We start from the raw sequence: 24,932 nt of genomic DNA on the forward strand, positions 1-24,932 counted from the left end.
CAGAAAGAGGGTATTGACGGTCCAGCTCTGAGACGTCAGAAATTGTATAAGCAGGTAATTTTCTATTGCATAATGGCATTAAAAATTATGTCATGGGGTGTAAGCCCCCTCCCGTCTAGAAATCAGTTGGACCCTTCCATAGATAGAATCCCGGCTAGGTCATTGGAATGATGAGGTAGTAAAGGATGAGGTCACCTAAAAAGGTCTAAATTTTCAGACATAAACACTTGTCTAATACGGCACTCAGGGTTTATAAGAATGTTTATCGTTGAGCGATCAGTAAGAAAAGATACATCCATTAAATCCTTTCATTTCTACTATCTATACTAGAGAGTCAATACCTATACCTATATGTCACTTAGTAAATACCAAGTACCATAAAAACCTATAATTTTACGGGATGCGGTACCTTAAAATAATCTTGCCAACCTAGTTGGTGGCTGACCGTTACAAAGACACACGGTCCAATAGCCAATTCTCCCAGGGCACTAGCTATCATTGACAGCTGCCCAGAATATGCGATTTGACTATGAAATTTAACTAAAAGGACAATGAAATTTTACCTTCCTTTTGTCAGCAAGTGTAGCACTATGGGGGTAGCACTAAGCTACCCCCGGGTAAGCGGGTAGCACTGTGGGGAACTCCCAAGCGAACCAAGTCGTTTAAACGATAATTGCTTTGAACCAATTTGAAGCGTTTTAAGAACAGGTATACCAGAAAATTTTTAGGGACTACTCTTTCCTGGACTTTAAAAAGAAAATTCTGCTCCATGGAATCGAAAAACAGAATTCACACTTTCTGATGACGCGGGTTACATCGAAACGGTACATTACTATCTCTGACACGAAGTGCGAGGGATTAGTGTTTTTCTAAGATTTCCGGAAAGGAAACCGTCGGCTCTTAATTTTCTGTCATTTACCCAAGCAGTGCAAGTTATGGTGAGACCACCCAATCAATTTTAAAAAGTTTAGCCACGTAAACTAAAAGTTTTTATAACGGACAAGAAAGGATGATCCTCCAAAGCACCACAGCCTCTTAAATAAAGTGTCATACATCTATTTTAAAAAGAAATTTAGCCTCGACTTAAAGCTAAAACATTATAAAATAGTTTAAAAAAATAGGTCGACCAGAGGGAGACTGTAAAAATGACATGATATGTCATTTTTGTAAGAAAAGCAGATACGATATATTTCAAGGAGCTGCTTGTGAATCCATCCCTATTTTGTCCCCCATTCCCTGCGTTACTTCCAGATATGAAAAAACTTCTGTCCCCTTCATCACAGATAAAATGAATACAACATCCCGCTAGTTTCACCCTTTTATTTCTCTCTTTTTTTTAATGGCTGATAGTGCTGCCCAGGTTGTTTCACTTATTTGCTTGTCTCCCCCCCCTATTCGTTTTTTTCAGTTTCCCTTTTATTTCTTATATATTCTATATTTCGTTCTATTTTTTGTGTTTATTCACTTATTTTTGCCCCCCCTCTCTTTGAACAGTTTTTATCTTTTTACCTCTTTTATTGACTTTAAGCAGTAAAATTATTGGCACTTTTTTAGTGTCCCTTTTATATATATATATATATATATATATATATATATATATATATATATATATATATATATATATATATATATATATATATATATATATATATATATATATATATATATATATATATCTTATTCTTTTTTGTATTTATTTACTTATTTTGCCCCCTTCCCCTTTTTTTAATGTCCCTTTTAATTATTTTTCTGATTTGTATTTGTTTAAGTCTAGTTTGATCAGTTTTTATCTATTTAACTTTTTAATTGAATTATTACTGTTTGATTATTAACTCATAAATGATTATTCATCATTATTTTTCTTTGTTGTTGTTGTTTTTTTTGCATTTTTGCCAGTTTCGGTGCAACCATGTGATTTGTCGATTCCGAAGTCCAAATTCGGCCCTTTGTAGGCTTGTGATATAAGAGATTTTTTGAAATAAATATCTTATCCCATACTGGCTAACTGTTGTATCTTTTGCTCTCAAATAACTTAATTCTGAAGATTTATATTTCGATTATACTTTTTCTATTAGCATTCCGTAAAAGAGTGCACAAAAAAGTACAAATAGCTAACAACTGCTTAAAAGAGTGCAAATCCGGTCCGTGGTAGGAGAGAGTACAATGAGGTAAAAAGAGTGCATTGCACAAGGAAAGTGTACAAGTTGGCAACCACAAGGAAGACTGTAAAAAGTGATAGAATAAAATAAATGTCAAAGTGACATAAGTTATATCATTTTGAAATACAATGGGATAATAAAATTTATAATAAAATAATATATATCTTCCAGGTCCAATAAGGTTAGTATACTCACATAGTCAAAATAGAATGCTACTTTGGTGTCGAGATAGCGGGCATAACGAAGGTTCCTCACTTGGCCTGAAAGAGCGTAATTGTCCAATGTTTGTTGCTGAATCATATAGCCAGTAGGTACAGGTACTTCAAGCACAGCCATTCCAGACATATTGCCGTCTTTCAAGTTTGTCCACCTAGAATAAAAATGTTTGGTTTTACAAATACTAACAGAATACAATTTAGACACTCAAGATTATAGCGGTACACCAAGGCCATATTAATGGATGGGGTTTCCGGTTCTGCCCCTCTCCCGTAAATTTGCCCCATCCTAAAAAATTAAAATAGAATCATATAAACAAATTCTTGATGCAGTTTGTATAATTTTTTTTTAATGGTAAAATCCTACCCGAATAAAAATATCCCCAACACAGGGCCGGATCGACTAGGTGCAGAGCCTGATTGGATTTTTGTTTGCGGGACCTCCTCTATATATGAAATTTTAAAGCAAAATTCAAATCCAGCAGATAAATAGACAAATAAATATATATATATACATGTAACCTTTAGCATAGCTGTTTGTGTCCCACAATATTTCTTCCTAGAGATCTATTGAGTTACGACTGATCTAATAATTTAAAAGATGTGAAAGATGTTCTATAACGTCTCCATTGGGGTCTAAAAGTACATTTGGCCACGTGAATATGGTTCGAAATCACCTTCAGGGGTCCGTGATGGGTGTGCCAATAAACTGATTTTGTGATAAATTTGTTCAGCTATTTTGAACCTGAAAATATTACGACTATTTTTGGTTCGATCATCGCTTAGGTTGAATGAAGCTAAGGTAAAACATGAGCTCCAGTTTTGTATTTGTTTGTGGAATTCTTTAGAGAGCAAGTGATGTCCTATAACAGGCCAAACAAGCTCATTTGGAAATTGTCGATGCAGCAATGTCGATGCAGACAATTGGAAATTGTCGATGCAGCAAAAGTAGGCAGCAGCCCCCAAGTAAACCATCTTTGTTGGACACTTTTCCTGCGGGATACTGGAGGACTCCACAATGAGTCATAGGCAGCGCAATAGTACTGCTTAAGTAAAGAGCAATGTGGGTACAATGTGGGTACATTTTTTTTTTGTTATGACCAGAGCACTTGGTATCGAAGGAGTTGTCATAGAAACTTCGAAAAGGGCTCATTCGATTGAAAAGTGACTGCAGGACCACTAACCCCCCCTTCCACCCCCACTGTTTCCCAAACACATTCAATCAAATTTTTGGCCAGAGCCATTTTGTTCAACGTGGTTGAAAAGTCTGGAATTATGCATTTGAGGATGACAATCCACCCCCCCCTCTCTGAGCCCTCAGGGTAAGGGTTGTAAGTTATGCCTAGGGGGGGGGGGCATTTAAGCTTTATTACTTAAAAAAAATCCACAAGACGAGTTTTTTAAAGAAAAGTAAAGAGCAAAAATGAAGTCAAATAATCTTCCAAGCGTAAAACTACCACAAATCACTATCAACAAATGAATGAAACTGAGAACGAACAGAAACTACAATGAATAGCCGAATCAAACTGAGAACGAGCAAAATTATCATGACTAGGACTGATAACCCCTATGCCCTCTCAAGACCAGAACGCAATTTGCGCTTTAGCATGCATTTTAGGCAAGTACTTCACAAAAAAATTGGTTTTATGCTCACCTTTGACAAGTTCTGAAGGTAACAAGAGAAGAGTTCCTTCCGGTTGTGAAGGCCCTTGTTCTTAATGAGAAAGCTGGTTCAGGAGGTTGTGTTACAAAATGTGGCTGATCAACGTTGTACTGAAGATGAAGATTCAAAATGGCGTAGCCTGCACCTCTAGCTTGAAGCCTTACATGTCCCCACGCGTTGGGAATCTAAGAGAGGGATAGAGCTTCAAATGTTTATCCTTTAAGTTATTATATAGCAGGAATACGTAAATACAGAAAGTATAAATACACAAAAGAACGTATAATTACAAGAGGAAATCATCAATGACTAACAAAATTAAGGTTGAAGGTTTTATTATTAACACCATATTTATATAACATATTGAATTCCCGACAAAGAAAAAACTCGACAGAGTCGGGAACAGAAGACACTTAACATATAAATTTAAATTAATCGTAGCTTTACTAATAGACTTATATAGATTTTAGCCAATATCTTCAATTTCCTATTTCAAACTACACTCAAAAACAAAATACATCTAGCTAACAAAATAAAACTTCCCAATTTTATAGATTTCCCATAATTCAGAATTTGAGGTTCAATTGGACTAGTACCTTACGCCTTTTATTAAAAGTCAAAAAGTGGAGAGGGGCCAGCCCCCGTCCGAGAAGCTTTTTTGATATCAGTTCCTCCTGTAACCCCCTAGGACATCTGATCATCAGTTCAGATTAGTTGAGAGTAACAAGAAGTATGCGTCCAATGATGAGACAACCCTCACAGTACCTGGAGGACCGTAAATTATTCGAACTGTCAATTCTTTACAGATAGATTCTAAAGTGGAAAGAGGAGGGAGGTATGTTTTATCTTTTCCAGCGGCGTGAAACTTTCAGAGATTATTCTCTTGGTCGAAAAGATCATCAATATTTAGTTGTGTGAATCGAGAGGGGTTAGGGCCCTAGAAACGAGCCGTAAAAACTGTTTTGAAATTCCACATGAGGTTTTAACCCGACACCCATCCACTTTAGTCACAAGAAATAAACTGGGATATTTGATCAAAAATATGAAGTAACCCGCGACAGTTAAAAAATGCCATTGTAAAACCAGTGCCTTTATTCCAAATTTGACTAGAGAATAGATATTTATTTTTTTAGAATTGAATACACCATCAAATCAAAAACATGTTCATCTTGACATAAATTCTCAAATATTTTACTTAGATTTAGGGGAAGCACCTCGAATTTACAAAGTCTATCATCCATTATCTCTACCCTGGGCATACTTATTGACAAAAAATGACTTACCGACCATATAGAGAGTCAAAGAAGACACAAATTATATCCAAACTTAAATAACCATATCATCAAAAGAGTAACTTTCTTTGTAGTATAAATCTGAGTAGTTATACTCACAATGTTTTGCCACACCAACCACTCATCGAACAACTACTATCGTACAACAAACCGATATTATCCGGCTACAGTTAATCCCTCTTTAAGGTAAAAAGTTTCATTGGTGTTAAAGTCTGTTAAACATCACATATCTTCTCGCTAAGTAATTTTTCCTGTAGGAGGAGCACAACCTGTCTGAGCACAACTTCCCTGTTTCTTGGAGCACAACCTGTATGAACCAAACTCATCCAACATTTTCCGTAAATCGAAGACTATTTCTAAGAGCCAGGTTAGAAAAAGTAATATAAACTACCGTTTAAATTTGAAACTAGCAGCCATAAGTGCTTGGGCTAAGTGGACTAACGTAAAAAATATTATCTTAAGGATTGGTCCTATTGAAATTGGTCCTCGTCTTTAACAAAGAAGGCTCAAAACGGATCAATTGGCCTGAAACTCATATGAAACATTGGGCCAAGGGTTCCAAACAAAAGGGGAAAAAAATGTTGTTTTGCCTTAAAGTACATCCCAAAAAAGGGCCAGAAAAAACTCTTTGCCCATACCACTTTAAACAGAAGACGTTATCTCAAAAATTTGGGAAGGGACTCATTTAATTGAAAATTGAAAGTTCTAGTGTCCTTTTTAAATCCTGAAAGCAATTGGACGGAAATCAGCCTCCCTTTTGGTTCCTTTTCAGCTATTTGGCCCTCCTCCAACCCTTATGATATCGGACCCTTTTTGCTCTAATCTCCAATCTCACACAGTCCTTGTTTAATATAATGTCTTGGGGCTCTAACGAGCTCTATGTCTTTTCCATTTATTGTTTATCTTCTTCTTCTTGTTTGGATTGTTATGGAGAGACCTTCCCTTAATCTCCTCGCTGGAATCAATTTCTGAGCCCTGCAGATTTATTATTTTTTCTTAGCACTTTTTACTCTATCTGGATAAGGTTCGGGTTGCAGCCAGTCGGTAAATTCTGATTGGCTCGACCTTAACTAAGTTCAAATCGATTGAACTTAAGTTTTGCTTCGGTTCAGTTCTGGGCGTTGGCTGAATCTCTATCGTGAACGAGTCTGGCTTCAACTGATTCCGGAAATTAGCGGTAGTTAAATCTCGATATTGGTATATCTCATTGTGAATGGACCTTTACACAGCGTCTGATTTCACCACAAACAAGGCAGCCCTAACAATGTAGCACAACAAAAGTCGGGCGTCAACGCCATCTCCAACATTTTTAGAGAATTTTATTAGGAGTTGTCAGGCTTGGACATGTAGCAGACAAATTAACTCGAAAGATGGGATTACTGTGCACACTGAAGTTCTTGAAGTTACTGATTATGGTCTGCTCTAATACATAAGTTAGCCAAGTATTAGGTTGAATTGTGTTCATTTCAGAGCTTAGTGAATGAACTTAAGATCATAACACTAAATTGCCTGAATGAAAGCAGAATATTGGAGCATTCTTCTTACTGTTATTACAAGAGGACCGGGCGTTTTCCCGCATCACCTGGCATCTAAAATTCAGATGTTTCTTGGGAATACATTCTTAATCGTCAGCTACACAAAATCACGGTGGCTGACAGAGCAACGCCCCTGACCCCCACCCCAATCCAAAGGATTCGTAACACTAAGACTCTGATCATGGTCCCAAATAACATAGGATTACAAGTCCAGCGTGTCACCTTAAAATCGGGACATTGGTATATTTTGATTGTTCAACTATTGAAAAATCTTGAATCGAATTTGGGGTTTGCTACTCAGATGGATAACAGCAGTGGCTGCTTAAATGCTTAGCTAATGTCACTTCAAATAAATCTTGAGAGAGAAAGTCAAATTGTATACAAAAATTCAAGAGAGTAGCAGCAGGTTTCTTTTTCTTACAAAAAAAAAAAAAAAAAAAAAAAAAAAGGCCCAGGCACATCTTTGCTATATGCCATCAGGCATGACTTGGCTACAGTCTAGATTACGACACTGTTGCCAAATGCTTGCTTTAAAGACTAGTCATCTAATTTTTGGGATTCATAGCACAAAGTAAAAAACTTTCGAAGTTTCTAATAGTTAAACTTTTCTGATAATTACCAATTTTGAAACCAAAAAAAAAAAAAAAAAAAAAAAAAAAAAAAACACTCATGCACAGACCCCGCGCGCATTCATTCAAAATTTGGAAACAAAGTCATATAAAAATATGCATAAAATAAAAATAGAAAATCTAAAAGTAAAACTAAGTTCATTTTTAATATGCCATTTCGGCAAAAAGAAAACCATGACTGTCGAGTTGGGGGAAAATTTTCTTTAAGTGACGAAGCTATTATAGGCTACTTAATAGCCTTACTTGAACAAATTTGTAAGTAATTTACAGCTTGTTTTGAGTTTGTCCCCTTCTGGATATGACCTTGGCTTGCTTTAATCAAAGTCTATTATAACTGACTCATATTAACAAGAGGGGCTTCATCTTAGAGAGTCAACAATAAACCATCAGAGATTGAAAGGTGAGTTGGTGATGAAGCTTGTTAGATAGAGAACTTGGCTTAGAATGCGACTACAAAAAATTTTTCATATACAATTGAAATTGTGTATCTGAAATTTCAAATGAAATCAAATCATAAGGAAGATAAACTCTAATAGGCATGTCTAAACATAATATCCTCTAGTCATCCAATTATTTATAAAATGATAATTACTATAATCATTAAAATATGATTATCACAAGAAAAATTTGTCAAAGAGCACAGAAGTTACGAACATAATTGTCAAAAGGCACAATTTAAGAACTGTTAAAAGCACAAACACAACTCAGCAAGAAGCTTCAAGAATAGCGCTGTGGCCAGGAGTAAACTGATTTCAGTTTTGGAACTTACATAGCCACATTTCTGGGGAATAGGGAGGAGGGAAGAAGTTCTTGCAGATAGGATGGAAGAGGTGGGTTTAGCTAAATTTCAGGCATAGTTTCACCCGATGGACAAAAATGGGGTCAAGTTGAAAAGCATTCAAAGATACCGATGTTACTTAGACTGACTGCAGTACAGAACAAGAGCTAGGAGCTCATATGGCACTTGTGACGACGCCGGAAGAGCCAAGAGCTCCTATGGTAAGAGCTCTAGCAAAATTCTAAGAATCAATAGATTGATTTAAAAAGAAAATCAGAGGCTTAATGCCGGTCAGGATTTAAAATAAAAGCTCTGAATCAAGAGGCCCTTCTAAATAACAAAATTTATTAAGATCTGATCACCCAGTCGTAAGTTATAAATACGTCATTTTTTCTAATTTTTACTCTCCCTTCAGCCCCCCAGATGGTCAAATTGGGGAAAACGACTTTATCACGTCAATTTGTGCAGCTCCCTGACACGCCTACCAATTTTCATCGTCTAGAAGCACCAAACTCGCCAAAGCACTGAACCCCTCCCCCTAACTCCCCCACAGAGAGCGGATCCAGTACGGTTACGTCAATCACGTATCTACGACATTTGCTTATTCTACCTAACAAGTTTAATCTCAATTTCTCCACTCTAAGCGTTTTCCAAGATTTCCGGTTTCAGCCTTCAACTCTCCTCAATGTCAACAGATCTGGTCGGAATTTGAAACAAGAGCTCTGAGACATTAGTTCCTTCTAAATATCAAATTTCATTAAGATCCAGTCACCCGTTCTTAAGTTAAAAATACCTCAATTTTTCCAAATTAACACCCCCCAGCTCCCCCAAAGAGAACGGATCCGTTCCAATTATGTCAATCACGTATCTATAACTTGTGCTTATTCTTCCCATCAAGTTTCATTCCGATCGCTCCATTCTAAGCGTTTTCCAAGATTTCCGGTTTCCGATATTTCTGTCTCCCCCTCCAGCCCCCAATGTCCCCGGATCGGATTCGAATTGAAAATGCAGCATCTGAGACATAAGATCCTTCTATATATCAAGTTTCATCAAGATCCGATCACCCATTCGTAAGACAAAGATACCTCAATTTCTGATTTTTGTTATGGCACATAGTAGATACCAAGTGCCATAACAAAAAGCAAGAAGTTTTCTTTTTTTTTTTTTTTTTTTACAAAAATGAAGACATTTTTATTCAGGAAAGGTGTGAAATCACATGCTTGCTCACAGTTTTCTTCTGTACTTGCAAAATTTTTTACTCAAATTGTGAGCCTAAGTTTTTTTAGTTTGAGAAATATATATATATATATATATATATATATATATATATATATATATATATATATATATATATATATATATATATATATATATATATATATCTTTTCCATAAAGACACATAGAGAGGTCCTTTCCATAAAGACACATTAAGAAACTAAAAAAATATGAATAACGCTTACCTCAACCGATTGCGGTACACCTAGATTTTTTTCACTAATGAAAAATTTCTTATGAAGGTCAGGGTTTGATGTTGCTTCAACCTCTAAAGTGAGTGACGTCACTTCTCGGATCCTATGCCTCACAGTATATTCGGCCAGAGCTTGTAGCGCAATGATTGTGTCCTGCAAGTTAAAATATGTACTTTACATGAAGAAGAAGAAGAAAAGAGAGTTGAAAAAGAGAAGAAAAAAGAAAAGAAAAAAGAAAGTGTATTAAGGCTTAAATTAAAATTTGCAAAGATACGACAACGTTGAAATCAAAGAGTATGAGTCTTATATAAGTTACCCATATAGTCTGGTACCGGACTATATATACCCATGTAGTCCGGCATGAGTCTTATATAAGTTACCCATACTCTTTGGGCGAGATTATAAGCAAAACTGAATAATGTTCTGTCTAAATTAATCATTTTAAAAAACAAACATGTAAAGACTTCAAACCTGTTATATAGATAGATTTATTCAACAAAAAATTTCAACAGTAAAACCAATCAAGCTTTGCGGAGTGCCTCCCTTCATTATTTACAGCAGTTATCTCTTGGGGACGGGATGTTTCTTTTATTGTATGTGCTGAGGATAATTATCTCGATCTAAATCCAGATTTGGATCCAGACAGCAAAGAGGCCAAACACCTGACCTCCTGAGATCTAGACAAGACAATTTTTGGGGGGTTACAAAAAACTATAAAAGCGCAACAAAAATTTGTTAATATTCATTTCTGTTACGTTTCACAGCTTGGACAAAAAATTCACACGGGGGAGGGGGGCAAGCCAACATATCTCATATATGTGATATGAGTTTTCGAATGTTGTGTTGTATAGCCTTGTTCGGCTTATAATAAATTTATCCATAGTTTTACTGAGTTTTTCGAACGTTGGTCTAACAAACAATTTTGCCTTTTTAGTTTGCCTTAAAGATAGAGGCCTTTTGATTGGTGCTCAAATGTCAATATTTTCCCATCAATGGTAATAACCGAGTGAAACTAACTTGCCACAGAATTATAATGCTGTGCATATGACGTTACCCTATTGAGCTTCAGCTCAACGTTCGAAATCGATGCTAATTTTCAATATTCAAGAAAAATTTAGAAAGGCATTTGAATCTATAATTTGCATAAATTAAGTAACATTTAAAGTAACATTTGGGTCTAATGCGATGCAGGGCTCAGAGTAAACAACATACATCAATACGGCCTCGACCCATTTGTTCACCGAAACGGGCAATACGTCTCAACAACTACAATCGATTTATCCCTCTCCAAACTTTCTAAGACCTGGCTTATGATTGCACAAAAACGTCCAAAAATTTTACGAAGCTTATATTATTGGATGTATCCTGATCAACTCTGCTATATTGTTCATTTACACATGAGAGCCCACTAAAATTAATATCCTGAATATAAATAAAACATTTACAATCAAAAGCGTACACAAGGGTTCTTTTTTGGATGGGGCACTACCTTAGAAGGGAGGAGGCTATATATGGTGGTATGCTACTAGCCATATTATGTGGCAGCGCCAATTCCAGAATTTCTGTTTGAAGAGGTTATTTTTTTCGAGGAGCAGGGATTACACAAAAAACTAAAAAAAAAACACATTAAAAATTTGTTAATGTGCATTTCTTATTCTGTTTTTACGAGTAGGATACAATTTGAATTAAAATGGAATAGTTGTGGGCATCAAGTCATGGCTAATCGTAGAAAAAGCTAAGACAGATGGTCCAATTGAGTCAGAAGCAAACCTAGCATTGATTCCCCCCTTATTAGAATTGTAAAAAAAGGAGGTTAGTTCATTGGTTAATAGATATGTCTATCTATTATCCGTCCACGCATCATTGCTAGGGCAATAGAACCAAGGTAGATAGTCATAGAGCTAAGATAGTGATAGAATCTATAGTTTTCCAAGTGTCTGATTAATTTGTCTTGGGTAAACGGCGGAAGTATGCTGGTGCCTCTCTTATTGGACCACGCGGTTTGTTATCTACTCGTTTTTCTTTATATGTTTTGTTTGGGCCATTTTTTCCGGCGGGAGGGGGCTTTTACTTTTCGGGTTATCAAAAAAAATATATTATTTGGAAGTTTAGAAGTTTCGTCCGTTATTAATATATTTTTGTTTCAAATATCATTAAGGGTTTACCAAAACAGCAGATTGGTGGAAACAAGGAAATGACACTTTCAAATGATTAAGAATGTTTTTTTAAACCCATTATTAATGTCAATTTGACAAAGGCTACAGCAAAATGTATTTAATCACATACTTACAACAAGGAAAAACGAATGAAGTATGGGTATTTTGGCGCCAGGTTTTTTCTTTTTCTGTTTTTTTTTTTTTTTTAATTCATTGCTATTTTTTATGGACTTGGTCAGTCTGGCTTCTGAAAAAGTAAATCATCGAGATACAATTACAAAAAATACTGAATTTTTCAGAGGGAAAAGGAGTTGGTTATTAATTAGAAAACCGGTTAGGAGGTCCACACGGTTCTTGTTTTTAGGAAACCTGAAAAGTCTGTATTCTTGGTTTGCACTGTTCGTCCTTCCTTGTGAAAGTCCTTTTCCTCAAGAGAGTGATAAGCCGACTTCTTGTAGGTCACTGGAGCCATTGGAGCCATTGTTTGGGTGTTTTTTTGTTTGCTTTTTTTTATTTGGAAAAAGTATAGAATAGTGTTGTTGTACTGAACAGGGTCTCAAGTAGATTTTTGCTTGATTTTTTTTTCTTTTTTTTTTTCAAGCTATAGAGCTTGTTGGCACAAGTCATAAGCCATTGTTATTTGGTATTATTTTTCAGTTTCAATAAATTCTCTTTCTGTCAAAATAATAATAATAATAATAAAAAAGAAAAAAAAAGACAATTTTTACTAGAGCTACTGGATACTCGTCACAACACCAGACCACCTGAGACTACAGAGTTGTACATGATCCTCCTCATTTCATTATATTAACAGCTTTATTTTCTAACCCCCCCCCTCCCCATGAAGTTCCTACTTCCTTGAAATAATTTTTTCTTATAAGTTCTTCTCATCCTACTCCAGATGCAAAAGAATTAAAGAGCCATTAAGGTAAAGAACTTCAAATCTTCTCTTGTGCAATCTTTCTCGGATTTTTCGAGCAACAGTAATCAATAGGGGGTTATATTCTCAGCCAAGAGCCGGTAGTAAGGTCGAACCTGACAACCTTATATTTGTTTGAGAGTTATTTGATATTAATTCTTTTGCTGATTATCAGTAACCTATACACTTTGCTCCAGCTGGGTTTTCAGTAGGTAGTCACTGTTGGGTGGTTGATTGTTTTTTTTTTTTAGTGTGTGTATGTGTGTGTTTTTTTTATCATTCTTTTTATATCTTTTTTTTATTTTCTTTCTCCCTGTATTCCCAACCATAAAGCCTTGAGAGAGGGGGGGGGGGTATATTGGATGCTGATTGTTTCGTTTTTCCTGAATATCAGTATTGTAAGATGAGTTCTAGATCGAGACGAGAACTAAAACTTCTAGGCGAGTTCTAGAAAAAGAACAAACCTGGGTTGATGCCCAGCCGCCATCAGTAAGCCTTTGTGTATTCAGCCACTTGACAATCGGTTCAACATCATACTCTTGTCTTGCTACATATGTAAGCAGAGCATAAGCGGTGGCTTCAATATTTGAGGCATCATATGTATAAGGTAAACGAGGCAGCAAAAAAGGCTTCTGGTTTTCAAGTCGAAAGGCAGGAAGGGGAACTTGCTCACGGCCCCAGTAGATATAGCCACCTACAATAATAAAAAACATATAACAATTGATCACTGGACTTTTATATAATAATAATCAGTGTTAAAAATACATAAAGCTTACAAATTATATAAGTCATAGGATAATAGAACATAAGAGACCACAAAGTTTTTCTTTGAGTTGTGGAGGGGGCTCCCGCCCTTTCGTACTCTAAACTTAAAACACATTACTTTCACGTAAATAAATAAATACAACTTAACATACGGGAGCCACCCAAACAATAGCCTTGTTCACGTGCAACAAATTAAGCAGTAGAGGGAGCAGTGCAGTTTTTGTCATAGCGCGCATGTCAGCTTAGTAAGTATTAAGCTGCGCTGTTGGTGAAACAATAAAGGATGCGGCAAAAGACCCTGTAATCCAAACCTTCTTTCCATTTATAAGCTGTGTAACAGTAAGATATTCCGTATGTAAAGTAACGTATAAAGTGAAATTTGAGCAAAACTCCCTAAACAACAGAAGTCGTTCATTCTTAAGTCCATCCTAGTTGTCCTTAAGTTTGTACAAACAAAAGGGTAATTATGATAGAATTGATTGTCAAGTGTAGAGAGGGATCATAAAAAAAGGCCAATTTATGACTGGGAAAGAAGTGACCGGCCATAGGATCTGTTATTAATCATTAAGGAGACTTCGAAACCTCAAAGATTACCCGATCTCATCTACTTTGAACTTTGAACTACTTTGAAATAGCTAATCTATTTATTGGAAGGTCTTGACATGGCTTTCACAGCTAAAAGCTACACTTTTTTACATTAAAGTTCTGGAAAGGGCAATCCCTAAAAATGTTTACCCTATAAATATCTATGAAAAACCTAGAAAGAAAAATAAAAAAAGCTAAAAACAAATATCGCTTAACAGTTTGGTAGCTCTGAGAGTTTCCTGTTGTACAATGCACTTTAATTGAAAACCTTGCAGATAAAGAGAGAGGGAAGGGTAAAATTTCATTGTATTGTCAATCCTGTTTCATAGCCAAACCGCAGATTATCAATAGCCCTCGATAGTGGCTACTATGCTGGGAAAATTCGTTAATGCGCCCTTTGTCTTTGAGACGGTCAGCCGACACAGAGACTCAAAGGTGTCAAAATCCCCTTCGATACGTTTAAGGTGTCAAATCCCCTTCGATGCGTTTATTTACAGAGAAAAGGCAAATTATGAGGACGTTGCGTATCAGCAACAAAAACGGTAAAGAAAAGCAACGTTTAATAATTGCCAAATAAACATTTCCAATACGAAAGGAAATAGCCAGTCCTAAGACCAGTCATTCATTATAAAATGTCTATTTACAGAAAAAAGGGTAATTACGAAGGCATTGTTTATCAGTAGTAGAAGCAATAACTAAAGAGAGTCGAATCAATTTCTTGTAGGGCAAGAGAAACAAGGACTATATGAGATCTGAGACAAAGACAAATACATGTAGCAATAACGGTATTATCTGATTTCAGCATTCATTGCGAATAGTAAATCTGATCGCTAGCATCAGGTAATACCATATTTTTGAGCTGGCTGGATTAAGGCATTGATAAAATTTCATTGTCAATTGGCCTTTGATGAAAACAGAGCTTAAAGTAAAGTAAGAAACTAACGCCAGCTATCTATAAGTTGCTTTTAATACGTACGTTTTTCAGAAGCTGAATTACTTGTAATTAATTGATTATAAATTGTAACATAAAAGAACATCAAAAGCTAAGCCTAAAAGTAAAAATAACAATACACAATAATAAACTATAAAAATAGAAAATAAATAATAATAAACTAAATTGAAAAGACGAGTTGAAAATATTCTTAGTTTTGTAATTTAATAGCTACACCTGCCAAGTTAAACGTAAACAACCAAACATATACACAACATAAAATTTCACGACCAAGGCCGCACCGGGGAGGCTTAGGGGGTTTGAACAATAGAAAATTTTTTATGCGGTTTTCAAAGTTTTCAAGATATTTCTAACGAGGAACGAAGTTGTTAGTCGCAAGAGCAGCCTTTAATCATGAATTTTTCTCTATTTGTGACCAGGGCTATACCCAGGAACTTTGTTCTTAGGGGGATAAAGAAATAAATTTTGTCGAGAAACGTTTTGTCGAGAGTTTATTACCAATTTACGACTCGGATCAAAATTCTTTAGTTTCTGAGATGATCTAGTATTTTACCTGAATTTTTACAATTTACTAGTCAAAGAAACATGGGGGGGGGGCTAACCCCGGTACCACCCTCCTCTCTGGGTACGACCTTGAGATAAACATTTAATTTCATAACAATCATGTAACAAATACAGTTATTTTTGTTTTAGAAACGTTTTAAATATGTTGAGTTTTTCCACGAATTGAGATAACACCGATTTTCAGATTGAACAGAAACCAGATTAAGGGGTTTGATCGTGTCCAATCATAACTGAGCCCGCTCAGTTATGCTTTACGGTGCTTCATTATGATATTACAAAAACGATCCTTAAATACAACACAGGTTAAAGTGCTACACATGAGGTAAAGGTTCCTACGACACGTCAATGAAAATGCTAAAATCAAATCTTGAAAGTAGCTTTAGTAGAAAAACCACGCCCGATAAAAATATTTTGACTACATAACTGAATTCAGGATGAATAAAATGCAATAGAGTAATAATGAAGAAAAAAAATTGGAAAAATAGAAAAATAGAAAAAACCAACAAAACGGATAGATTCACAGTTCAGATTAAAAAAAAAAATACAAACAAACTTGTCGACCAGTAATAATTATAAGACGGATGTTATTTTCTGAACGTTAGGGGGAAGCACCCCCTAAAAGTCATAGAATCTTAATCAAAATCATGCCATCAGATTCAGTGTATCAGAGAACGCCGTTGTAGATGTTTCAAGCTCCTATCTGAAAAATTGAAGAATTTTGTATTTTTTGGAAGATCACGGATGCGTGTTTATTTGTTGTTTTGTTTTTCCAGGGGTGATCGTATCGACCCAGTGGTCCTAGAATTTCGCGAGAGGGTTCATTCGAACGGAAATTAAAAGTTATTGTGCCTTTTTTAAGTGACCAAAAATTAGAGGGCAACTAGGCCCCTCCCCGCTCATGTTTTACCCAAAGTCACCGAATCAAAATTTTGAGATAGCCATTTCGTTCAGCATAGTCAAAATATCCGATAACTAGGTCTTTGAGGACGACTTAATCCCCCACAGTAGCCGGGGGAAATGCTGCAAGTTATGAACTTTGCCAATTGTTTACATACAGTATGGATTAATGGCAAGTATACAGGCGTTTTCAGGGGGGATTTTTTCTGGTGCGGGGTCGGGGGATTTGGTTACGTGGGAGGATTTTTCACGGAGGAATTTTTCATGTTGGAAGAGAATTTCCATGAAGGGGGTGCTGGATTTCCCAGCATTATTTAAAAACAATCAGAAATTAAATAAAAAAAAGTTTTTTTCAACTGGAAGTAAGAAGTAGCATTAAAACTTCAAACGAACACAAATCATTACGCAAATTTGGGGGTTCATCCCCTCGTCAATACCTCGCTCTTTACGGTAAAGTTCAAGTTTTTTTTAATAATGGCCGACATAGGCAATAATTTGTTTGTGTTATTTTCTGGCCAATCTTAGCATTTAATTTTATGTTAAATAGCTTCATAACTATGATGTTTATGTGATAATAAACCAAAGATATCATATGTTTTCGGCTTGTGTTTGTTATAAAATAAAAATTTTCAATTTTTCCCGACTGAAAGTAAGGAATAACATCAAACTTAAAACGAACATAAATTATTAGGTATATTTTTAAAGATCTTTTCTTTTAGTTATTTCTGTCATTTGAGAATTGCTCAACTTGTGACTTTCATTTTCATAAAAATAGTTTCGACCTCTTTGGCTGTTCTGTTACTATGCCTTACAAAATTAGTTCCACAAATATCGCTAATTTAAGTTACGTGGGAAAACCTTTCCATGTCTCGTGGGGAAGGGAATTTTCAATGGAGGGAGATTTGGATTTCGCGAAGTTATTTAATAAAAACTTCCTGCATACGAAAAACAAAATATGATTTTTACCGTTATAAAAAGCATGTAGATACAGTTATGTAAAATGCAGTAATTCTTTTAGGGTTCTAACAAAAAGTCTCATCTGTCAAATGAAACTAGAACAATTTCTGAAAATTTTAAATAGAATAATTTTATTTATCTGCAAACTGCAAAAATATTTATGGTGTCTGAAATATTAACTTTTTACTTCCGACTAGAAAAATACCTGAAAATATAAAAATTGTATTGTATTAGAGCGCGAATTGCCTCAACTGCTACTGCTACCACTAATACGTCCCTAATACTCCTCGTATTACTCCTGCTGCTATGACCTCAACTGTTGCCATTGCCCGGGATATTTGAAAAAGTTCCAGGGAATGGTGAGGGTGTTGCTGAACTGAATAAAAACACTGTATGTAAATATAATGCTCCAACCATGATACTTGTCAAAAAGTCTCTGTTACAAAATAAAAAGGAAAAAGAATAATTACAACGAAATTATAATGCCAAAACCTTATCAGGGATCGAACCTGGGACCTTAATTCTCTGGTCAGCTCATAGATCGTCTTCAATGACCTGTAGCAACTAGCATAAATTGGTGCTTGACACGGTACATCATTAAACAAACTTATAAGAAAAAAATTCCTTTCCTTGAAATTAATGTATATAATAAAACAACTTATACAAAATTTTATTTCGTAGAAAAAACACATTCAAAATTTTATTTACGAACAAGTGAGAAACAGTTAATTTAAAATTTAGTCTCAATTCAAAAAGAACTTAATATTACTTCAATTATAAACAAAATACAATCCTGGTTTATTGCCAGTGGTTTCTTACGCAAACTTGAGATCCCTTCTACTAAAGGACCAAACACAGGAGTTCGAGAAATTAAAAAAAAATGTCAACAGCTAATTATTTCCCAGTTCCCAGTTCCCTAATTATTAAGGGAACAGTTCCCAGTTCCCTAATTATTTTCCCAGCTTCTAATACAACTAAATATCGCGAATCCCTTGTCTTCCTCCGCATTTCAATGATCACACTTTAGGTAGTATAATTTAGTAGATAATTAATTTAATGTAATTAAACAAATGTAGTTAAAAGTAATTAATGATTCATAAAGCTTCTAGTACTGATCAACATCGTAAACCATTTGTCCCTTATTTACTCTGCCTATCAATGATAACACTTTAGGAAATATTTGATGTAGTTTATTTTGTAGATTTGCTTGTGAGTGCTATAGGACTGATTTGACAGTTGTTTACGTCAGTGTACAAACGTTTGCTATTTTAGTTAACACAGCATCTATCTATCTTATAATAAGCATCTATAATATCTTAAGCATCTTAATATCTTAAACATCTTAATAGCATCTTAATATCTTAAGCATCTATAATATCTATAATAGCATCTATCTATCTTATAATAATCCTGATGCAGAAGGACTGTTACTAGAATCCACAGTCTTAAGCAAAAAGCAAATTAAGTTCAAAACAACTTAACAAAAAACTTAAGTAGAAAACAGCTTAAAAAACAATTTAAGTACCAAACAAATTAAGTAGAAAACAACTGAACTACAAAACAATTTAAGCACAAAACAACTTAGGTACTTAACAACTTAGTCAGCTTACCTTCTTTTCTTGCACGGCTGGCAAGAATACTAAACGCACGTTCGGCGGATGTGGCTTTGGCTACAAGCAGTGCGTAAGAGACAATGGCTATTTCGTAGGGGTCACCATTTTCCTGTAGCAGGTCAAGATTCCTGTCTAACCACATTATGGCTTTACTCTTGGCTCCGGCTATTCTAGGTCCAAGCTCCTGTAAAAAGAAATGCAAAATTATAATATGCTGAACTACATCTATTCTAGGCAAGCTATTGTAGAAAGAACGTTAGGGGGCAACACTCCCCTAAAAGTCATAGAGTCTTAATCAAAGTCATACCATCAGATTCAGTGTATCAGAGAACCCCGTTGTAGATGTTTCAAGCTCCTATCCGCAAAAATGGAGAATTTTGTATTTTTTGCCAGATCACGGATGCGTGTTTATTTGTTGTTGTTGTTTTTTTTTCAGGGGTGATCGTACCAACCCAGTGGTCCTATAATTTCGCGGGAGGGCTCATTCAAACGGAAATTAAAAGTTCTTGTGCCTTTTCTAAGTGACCAAAAATTAGAGGGCAACTAGGCCCCTCCCCGCTCATGTTTTACCCAAAGTCAAAGTCACCGAATCAAAATTTTGAGATAGCCATTTCGTTCAGCATAGTCATAATAACCAATAACTAGGTCTTTGGAGAACATATAAATTAAACAATTTAGATACAATTATAAAATAAAAATAACATAGCGGGTCCCATAAATAGCAATGTCATATTAGAGATTTTCTATTAGTTTGTCTTAGAAAAATCTTCAATTATAGATTTAAAAACCAAAAGAAGTAAAATAATTAGTAGTGTCGTTTGAGGAGAAACAATTAGAGTAGTATTAATGAAATAATTAATTATAGTAATTAAATAATTAATTATTAATTGTCCAAATAGAAATAATTATTCAAATAGAAATAGATAATTATTTTACAAAAGAAACAAGAATATCTTTGAATGATAAAATAATAACAATGGAAAATAATAAGAAATGGTAATTGCAACAGAAATAATTACTACTATCATTTCCATGATCTAGGAGAGGGGCAGCCTTTTTACTCATTAGTTATAAACTTATTCATGAGTTATTAAATAGTAATAAACTGATTAATGTTTAATTACTAATTCGTTAATCTAAAATTTATTCTGAATTTAATTAGAAACTAACATTATTTCAGTTGTAAGTATAACCTATTCATTACCCAACTTAGAGAGCCCCCCCCTCTCCCTACTAAAGGAACATACACTAAATTTCTACGAGTCAAAAATAATTCACCAGAATTAATTATTTACCCAGCTTTTAGTACCGATATTTCCTAAGCTGTTTCACTTTTATAATTAGTGCTTAACATTTCTTTTCTGATTAATTCGTCTTCTTCATCGCTTCTCTTTTTGTCTCTTGCTTTTTTTGTGTCTATTACCAATAACTGAATTTAATAGAATTTAGAATAATATTGCATTAAAGTAGGCAATTCTAAGTGATCTCCATGTTTCTTTTCTTTGTTGTAACATAATGTGGTAGCATATCTTACGTCCAAACTTTAGAAGTAAACAATTTCTCCAGTAGGAGTGAACCACTTCTCCAGGAGCGTCACTGACAAAACGAATGAAAAATTGTATTAAAGAAAAAACGTGGACAATTCCAGGCAGTGAAAAAAAAGCGAAAAAAGTAAAAAAAAAAAAAAACAGCCAGAAATATGCAAACATTTCGTTTAGTACCTCCACTCAACCGTCCTCAGCGCAATAGTATTGAGTAAAAAAATACAGATGAAAGTACACATAGCAAAATAAAACAAGACGGCCTTAGAAAAAATAATAATAATAATTCAGTGTGAAATATATTTTAAATTTGTCTAATAAGTTTATTTTTAATTTCCTGTTATAATGGAAAACGTTTCGCTCTTTACTAGGCTGCAGCTACTGCTAAAACATGGTAGAAGTGAAGGCTCCAATCATCCAGCGTTACCCAGCGAAATAAATATTTTAATTCGGTTGTACCCTCTTCTGGTGTTACTGTTTATATGGACGAACATAAAATATCTTTTTTTTAAAGGATATAATAGGTAAAATTGCCTAAATTCAAACAAAAAATAGTTCAACATACTAACTACTTACTCCTAGCCCTAACTACTTTACTATCAATAAAAAAGAATTATACAGAAAAATCTGCCAATTTTCACAAATTTTTGGTAGGATTAATAGATTTAGGAAGATTCAGGTCAATTTTAGGTAAATCTATAAATCAAAGAAATTATTATAATTAACAATTACATAAATAAGTTAAATTAACAAGTTTAAATGAACTAAACATAATTAAATTAATTAATTTAAGCCCCACTCTGCGTTGTCTAATCATATTGGGCCCAACTTTTCGTCGATACCATTCATTCTTGATGCAGGTATGTTTCGCTAATAGATCTGTCTCTCTCTTAAAATTGTGGATGTTTTAAATTTTTCTAGTTTTAATCAGCATGTCATTCACGTTTGTAGTTTGAAAACAATTGCTTTCTTAAACTACATTGCCTTCGCATTTATAAAGCAAGAGGAAAAGGAAATATAATAAAAGATAAAACTTATAGTTAGGACAGTGAAATTTAAAAAAAAAACAAACTTTTTCCTGTTTTTGAGAAGTGTTTAAAAAACACACAATTAACAGTCAAAACATCTTGGCATCAGATGCGGGGGGCTTCATCAAAGGTGAAAAGAGGAGAAAAACAAGATTTAAAAAAATAGTGAATACTAGAAAATAAAATAAAACATAGTAAAAAACAGAAACCGCTACAAAAAAAAACTCATAAAAATAAATTTGTACAAGTACTACGACCAACCATAGACAAGTCAGGAGCCCAGCTGTAGGATATTACGTAGGCTGTGTTCATGGATTCCTTCTAATAAAAGATTAAATTAAGCCTCGATTTATATTAATTAACAAAAATTATTAAACTTGTATTTATACTAAAAAAGAAAAAGCAAAAAAGGAACTTGTATGTTATAAACTAAATCTGATTCAAGATTAAATTAAGCCTTGATTTATATTACTTAACAAAAATTATTAAATTTGCGTTAAACTAAAAAAAAAAAAAAAAAAAAACAGAACTCAGTACTTTTACCAATTACTAAGACAAATCAGGAGCATAGCTGTATAATATTACATAGGCTATTAATTGACACAAATTATTAAATTTGTGTTAAACTGAAAAAAAAAGAAAAAAAAATAGAACTCATATAAGATTAGCTAAATTTGTACAAGCACTATTACCAATCATTAAGACAAACCAGGAGCACAGCTTTATAATATGGGAATGTCCATGGATTCCTTCTGACAAAAGATTAAATTAAGCCCTGATTTATATTAAATAACAAAAATTATCAAATTAGTGTTAAAAAAAAAAAAAAAAAAAAAAAAAAAAAAAAAAAAAAAAAAAAAAACAGAACTCATATTTTATAAACTAAATTGTAGAGGTACTATTACCAATCACTAAGACAAATCAGGAGCACAGCTGTATAATATGTGAATATCCATGGATAACCAAAAAAACAGAGTTAAACTAAAACATTTGTGTTAAACTAAAAAAACAGAAAAAAAACAGAACTCATATATGATAAACTAAATGTGACTATCTGTCTTGGCTTTTTCTATAATTAGCCATGACTTGATGCCCACAACTATTCGATTTTAATTCAAATTGATTTTAACTCGGTTTATATTAATTAAACAAAATTATAAATTCTTTTTTAGTATGTTAAAAAAAAGAAAAAAAAAGAAAAAAAAACAGAACTCATATATGATAAACTAAATGTGTACAAGTACTTTTACCAATCACTAAGACAAATCAGGAGCACAGCTGTATAACATTACATAGGCTATGTCCATGGATTACTTCTGATAAAAGATTAAATTAAGCCCTGATCAATATTAAATAAAAAAATTATTAAATTAGTGTTAAACTAAAAAAAAGAAAAAAAAAACAGAACTCATATTTTATAAACTACATTGTAGAAGTACTAGTTACCAATCAATAAGACAGATCAGGAGCACAGCTGTATAATATGAACATGTCCCTTGATTCCTTCTGATAAGAGTTTATAGCAAATAAAACAATATTCTTATTTAAAAATCTTATGTATAACCTTGAACTTAATTAATTAAATTCGGAGCAGGTCAAATGCTTTTAGTAATATTGGAAAAAAAAACTGATTTATCCGTATACTAATTACGCCGTAGAACGTTGACATTCCAAATTATTATTAATATTCCAGAAGTTAATACAATTTTGACATTTAATTAGTACATTCAAAGAATATTGGATTTGGGGTTAAGTGTCCAAAACTTCCTCATCTTCATAGTTACTAGAAATAAATGAAGCTCTAAAAATACTTACTCCAGGCAAATCTTTCACGGTTACCAAGGAAATTAATACGTGAGCAGTTAATGAAACGTTTCTAAATCTAACACTATCATCTCTCCAATTACTGGATATAGTCGATTTCCTGTCAGCTACCAGCCATGGCTCATAGAATGCACCATCCGGTGTTTGGTGCTTAACAAGATATGATACAGCTTTTACCATAATATCTGGGTCAATGAAAAGGTAGTTTTCCCATTCGTTGAAGTTAGCATCAGTGAGAACTTTAGCACAGAAGGAGGTGAGCCATACACTTGGTGCGGAGGTTCCCCTGCAAAAATTATTATGATCAATATCATACTTGCACGAAGAAGTAGGGTGGGTGGTGAATTATTTCACTTAACGACCTTCTGGAAAACCCATTCACAAAGTCACTTCTGGTTCAAGGGGGTTTTCGACGGGAAACATTTTTGATGGAAAATTTTACAGGAAGGGGGAGAGGCTGATTTTTTGACATAATATGAAACACGGCCAGAAATTCAAATTTAAGTTTTTTGCATATAGGGAATATAAGCATCTTCATATTCCAAATTTTTTCCAGGAATTCTTGTTACTAAAGCTCCTAGAATACTTCACTCATTACTACTTCTTCTACTACTACCACTAACAACAACTGACTGTAGCACCAGGTCACCTGTGGCCTTAAATTAAGCCCTCCGGGGGGAGGGCTTAAATCTTGTTATGGCCTTCTTTATTTGATTGCTCAGGTTCTACTATTACAGACCATAAATAAGAGCATGAAACATATAAGTGATTGAATTTTAGTTGTCAGTCAATTTATCATGAAGGTAACACGAATAATTAATTATAAGTACGAATTAATTAATGATTATTCGCATTTTTTTTTTTTGTTAAATCCCACCTCTCCTCTCAGTGGCACCAATAATTCAAACAAAAAACTATTTGATGTCACGTACACTTGAATTTACTTGGAAATAACAGCCGAAGTCTTCGCAGTCTTCGTAATTAATCATAGTTAATGATATCTGACCGTAGTTAATGGAAATGATTAATCAAATGCTTTTTAAAATCCCACCTCCTCTTCTTTCAGTGGCACCAGTAATTAAAAAAAAACTGTCCAAGCATTTACAAAAAAAATAAATGCCACCTACACTTTAATTTACTTGAAAATAGTAGCCGAGGAGTGGTCTTCGTAATTAATCGTAGCTAATGATATCTGGCGTCTGGGACACACCCTTCATTTTCAGTCAGAATTAAACTTTGTAAAATGATAAAAATAAGAGTCCTCTTGCACGTCTTGAAGAAATTAAATAAAAAAAACTAGTTTTTTTAACTGAAAGTAAGGAGCGACATTAAAACTTAAAACGAACAGAAATTACTCCGTATATGAAATGGGTTGTCCCCTCCGCAGTCCCTCG

The 24,932-nt window shown here is 34.1% G+C and overlaps 1 protein-coding gene across 1 annotated transcript in view; it reads right to left on the bottom strand.

Moving 5' to 3' along the window:
• LOC136033637 (CD109 antigen-like) overlaps nucleotides 1-24,932 on the bottom strand; it is a 205,519-nt gene that overhangs the window by 2,830 nt on the left and 177,757 nt on the right. Inside the window, exons 18-23 of the mRNA XM_065714447.1 lie at nucleotides 23,530-23,824; nucleotides 19,143-19,329; nucleotides 13,277-13,506; nucleotides 9,729-9,890; nucleotides 4,029-4,222; nucleotides 2,355-2,529 (exon numbers count right to left, since the gene is read on the bottom strand). Coding sequence (XP_065570519.1) covers nucleotides 2,355-2,529; nucleotides 4,029-4,222; nucleotides 9,729-9,890; nucleotides 13,277-13,506; nucleotides 19,143-19,329; nucleotides 23,530-23,824 — 1,243 coding nt within the window. The remainder of the gene's footprint in view (nucleotides 1-2,354; nucleotides 2,530-4,028; nucleotides 4,223-9,728; nucleotides 9,891-13,276; nucleotides 13,507-19,142; nucleotides 19,330-23,529; nucleotides 23,825-24,932) is intronic.

The sequence above is a fragment of the Artemia franciscana genome, chromosome 12, assembly GCF_032884065.1.
Source record: "Artemia franciscana chromosome 12, ASM3288406v1, whole genome shotgun sequence".
In the NCBI taxonomy this organism is placed as follows: Eukaryota; Metazoa; Arthropoda; class Branchiopoda; order Anostraca; family Artemiidae; genus Artemia; species Artemia franciscana.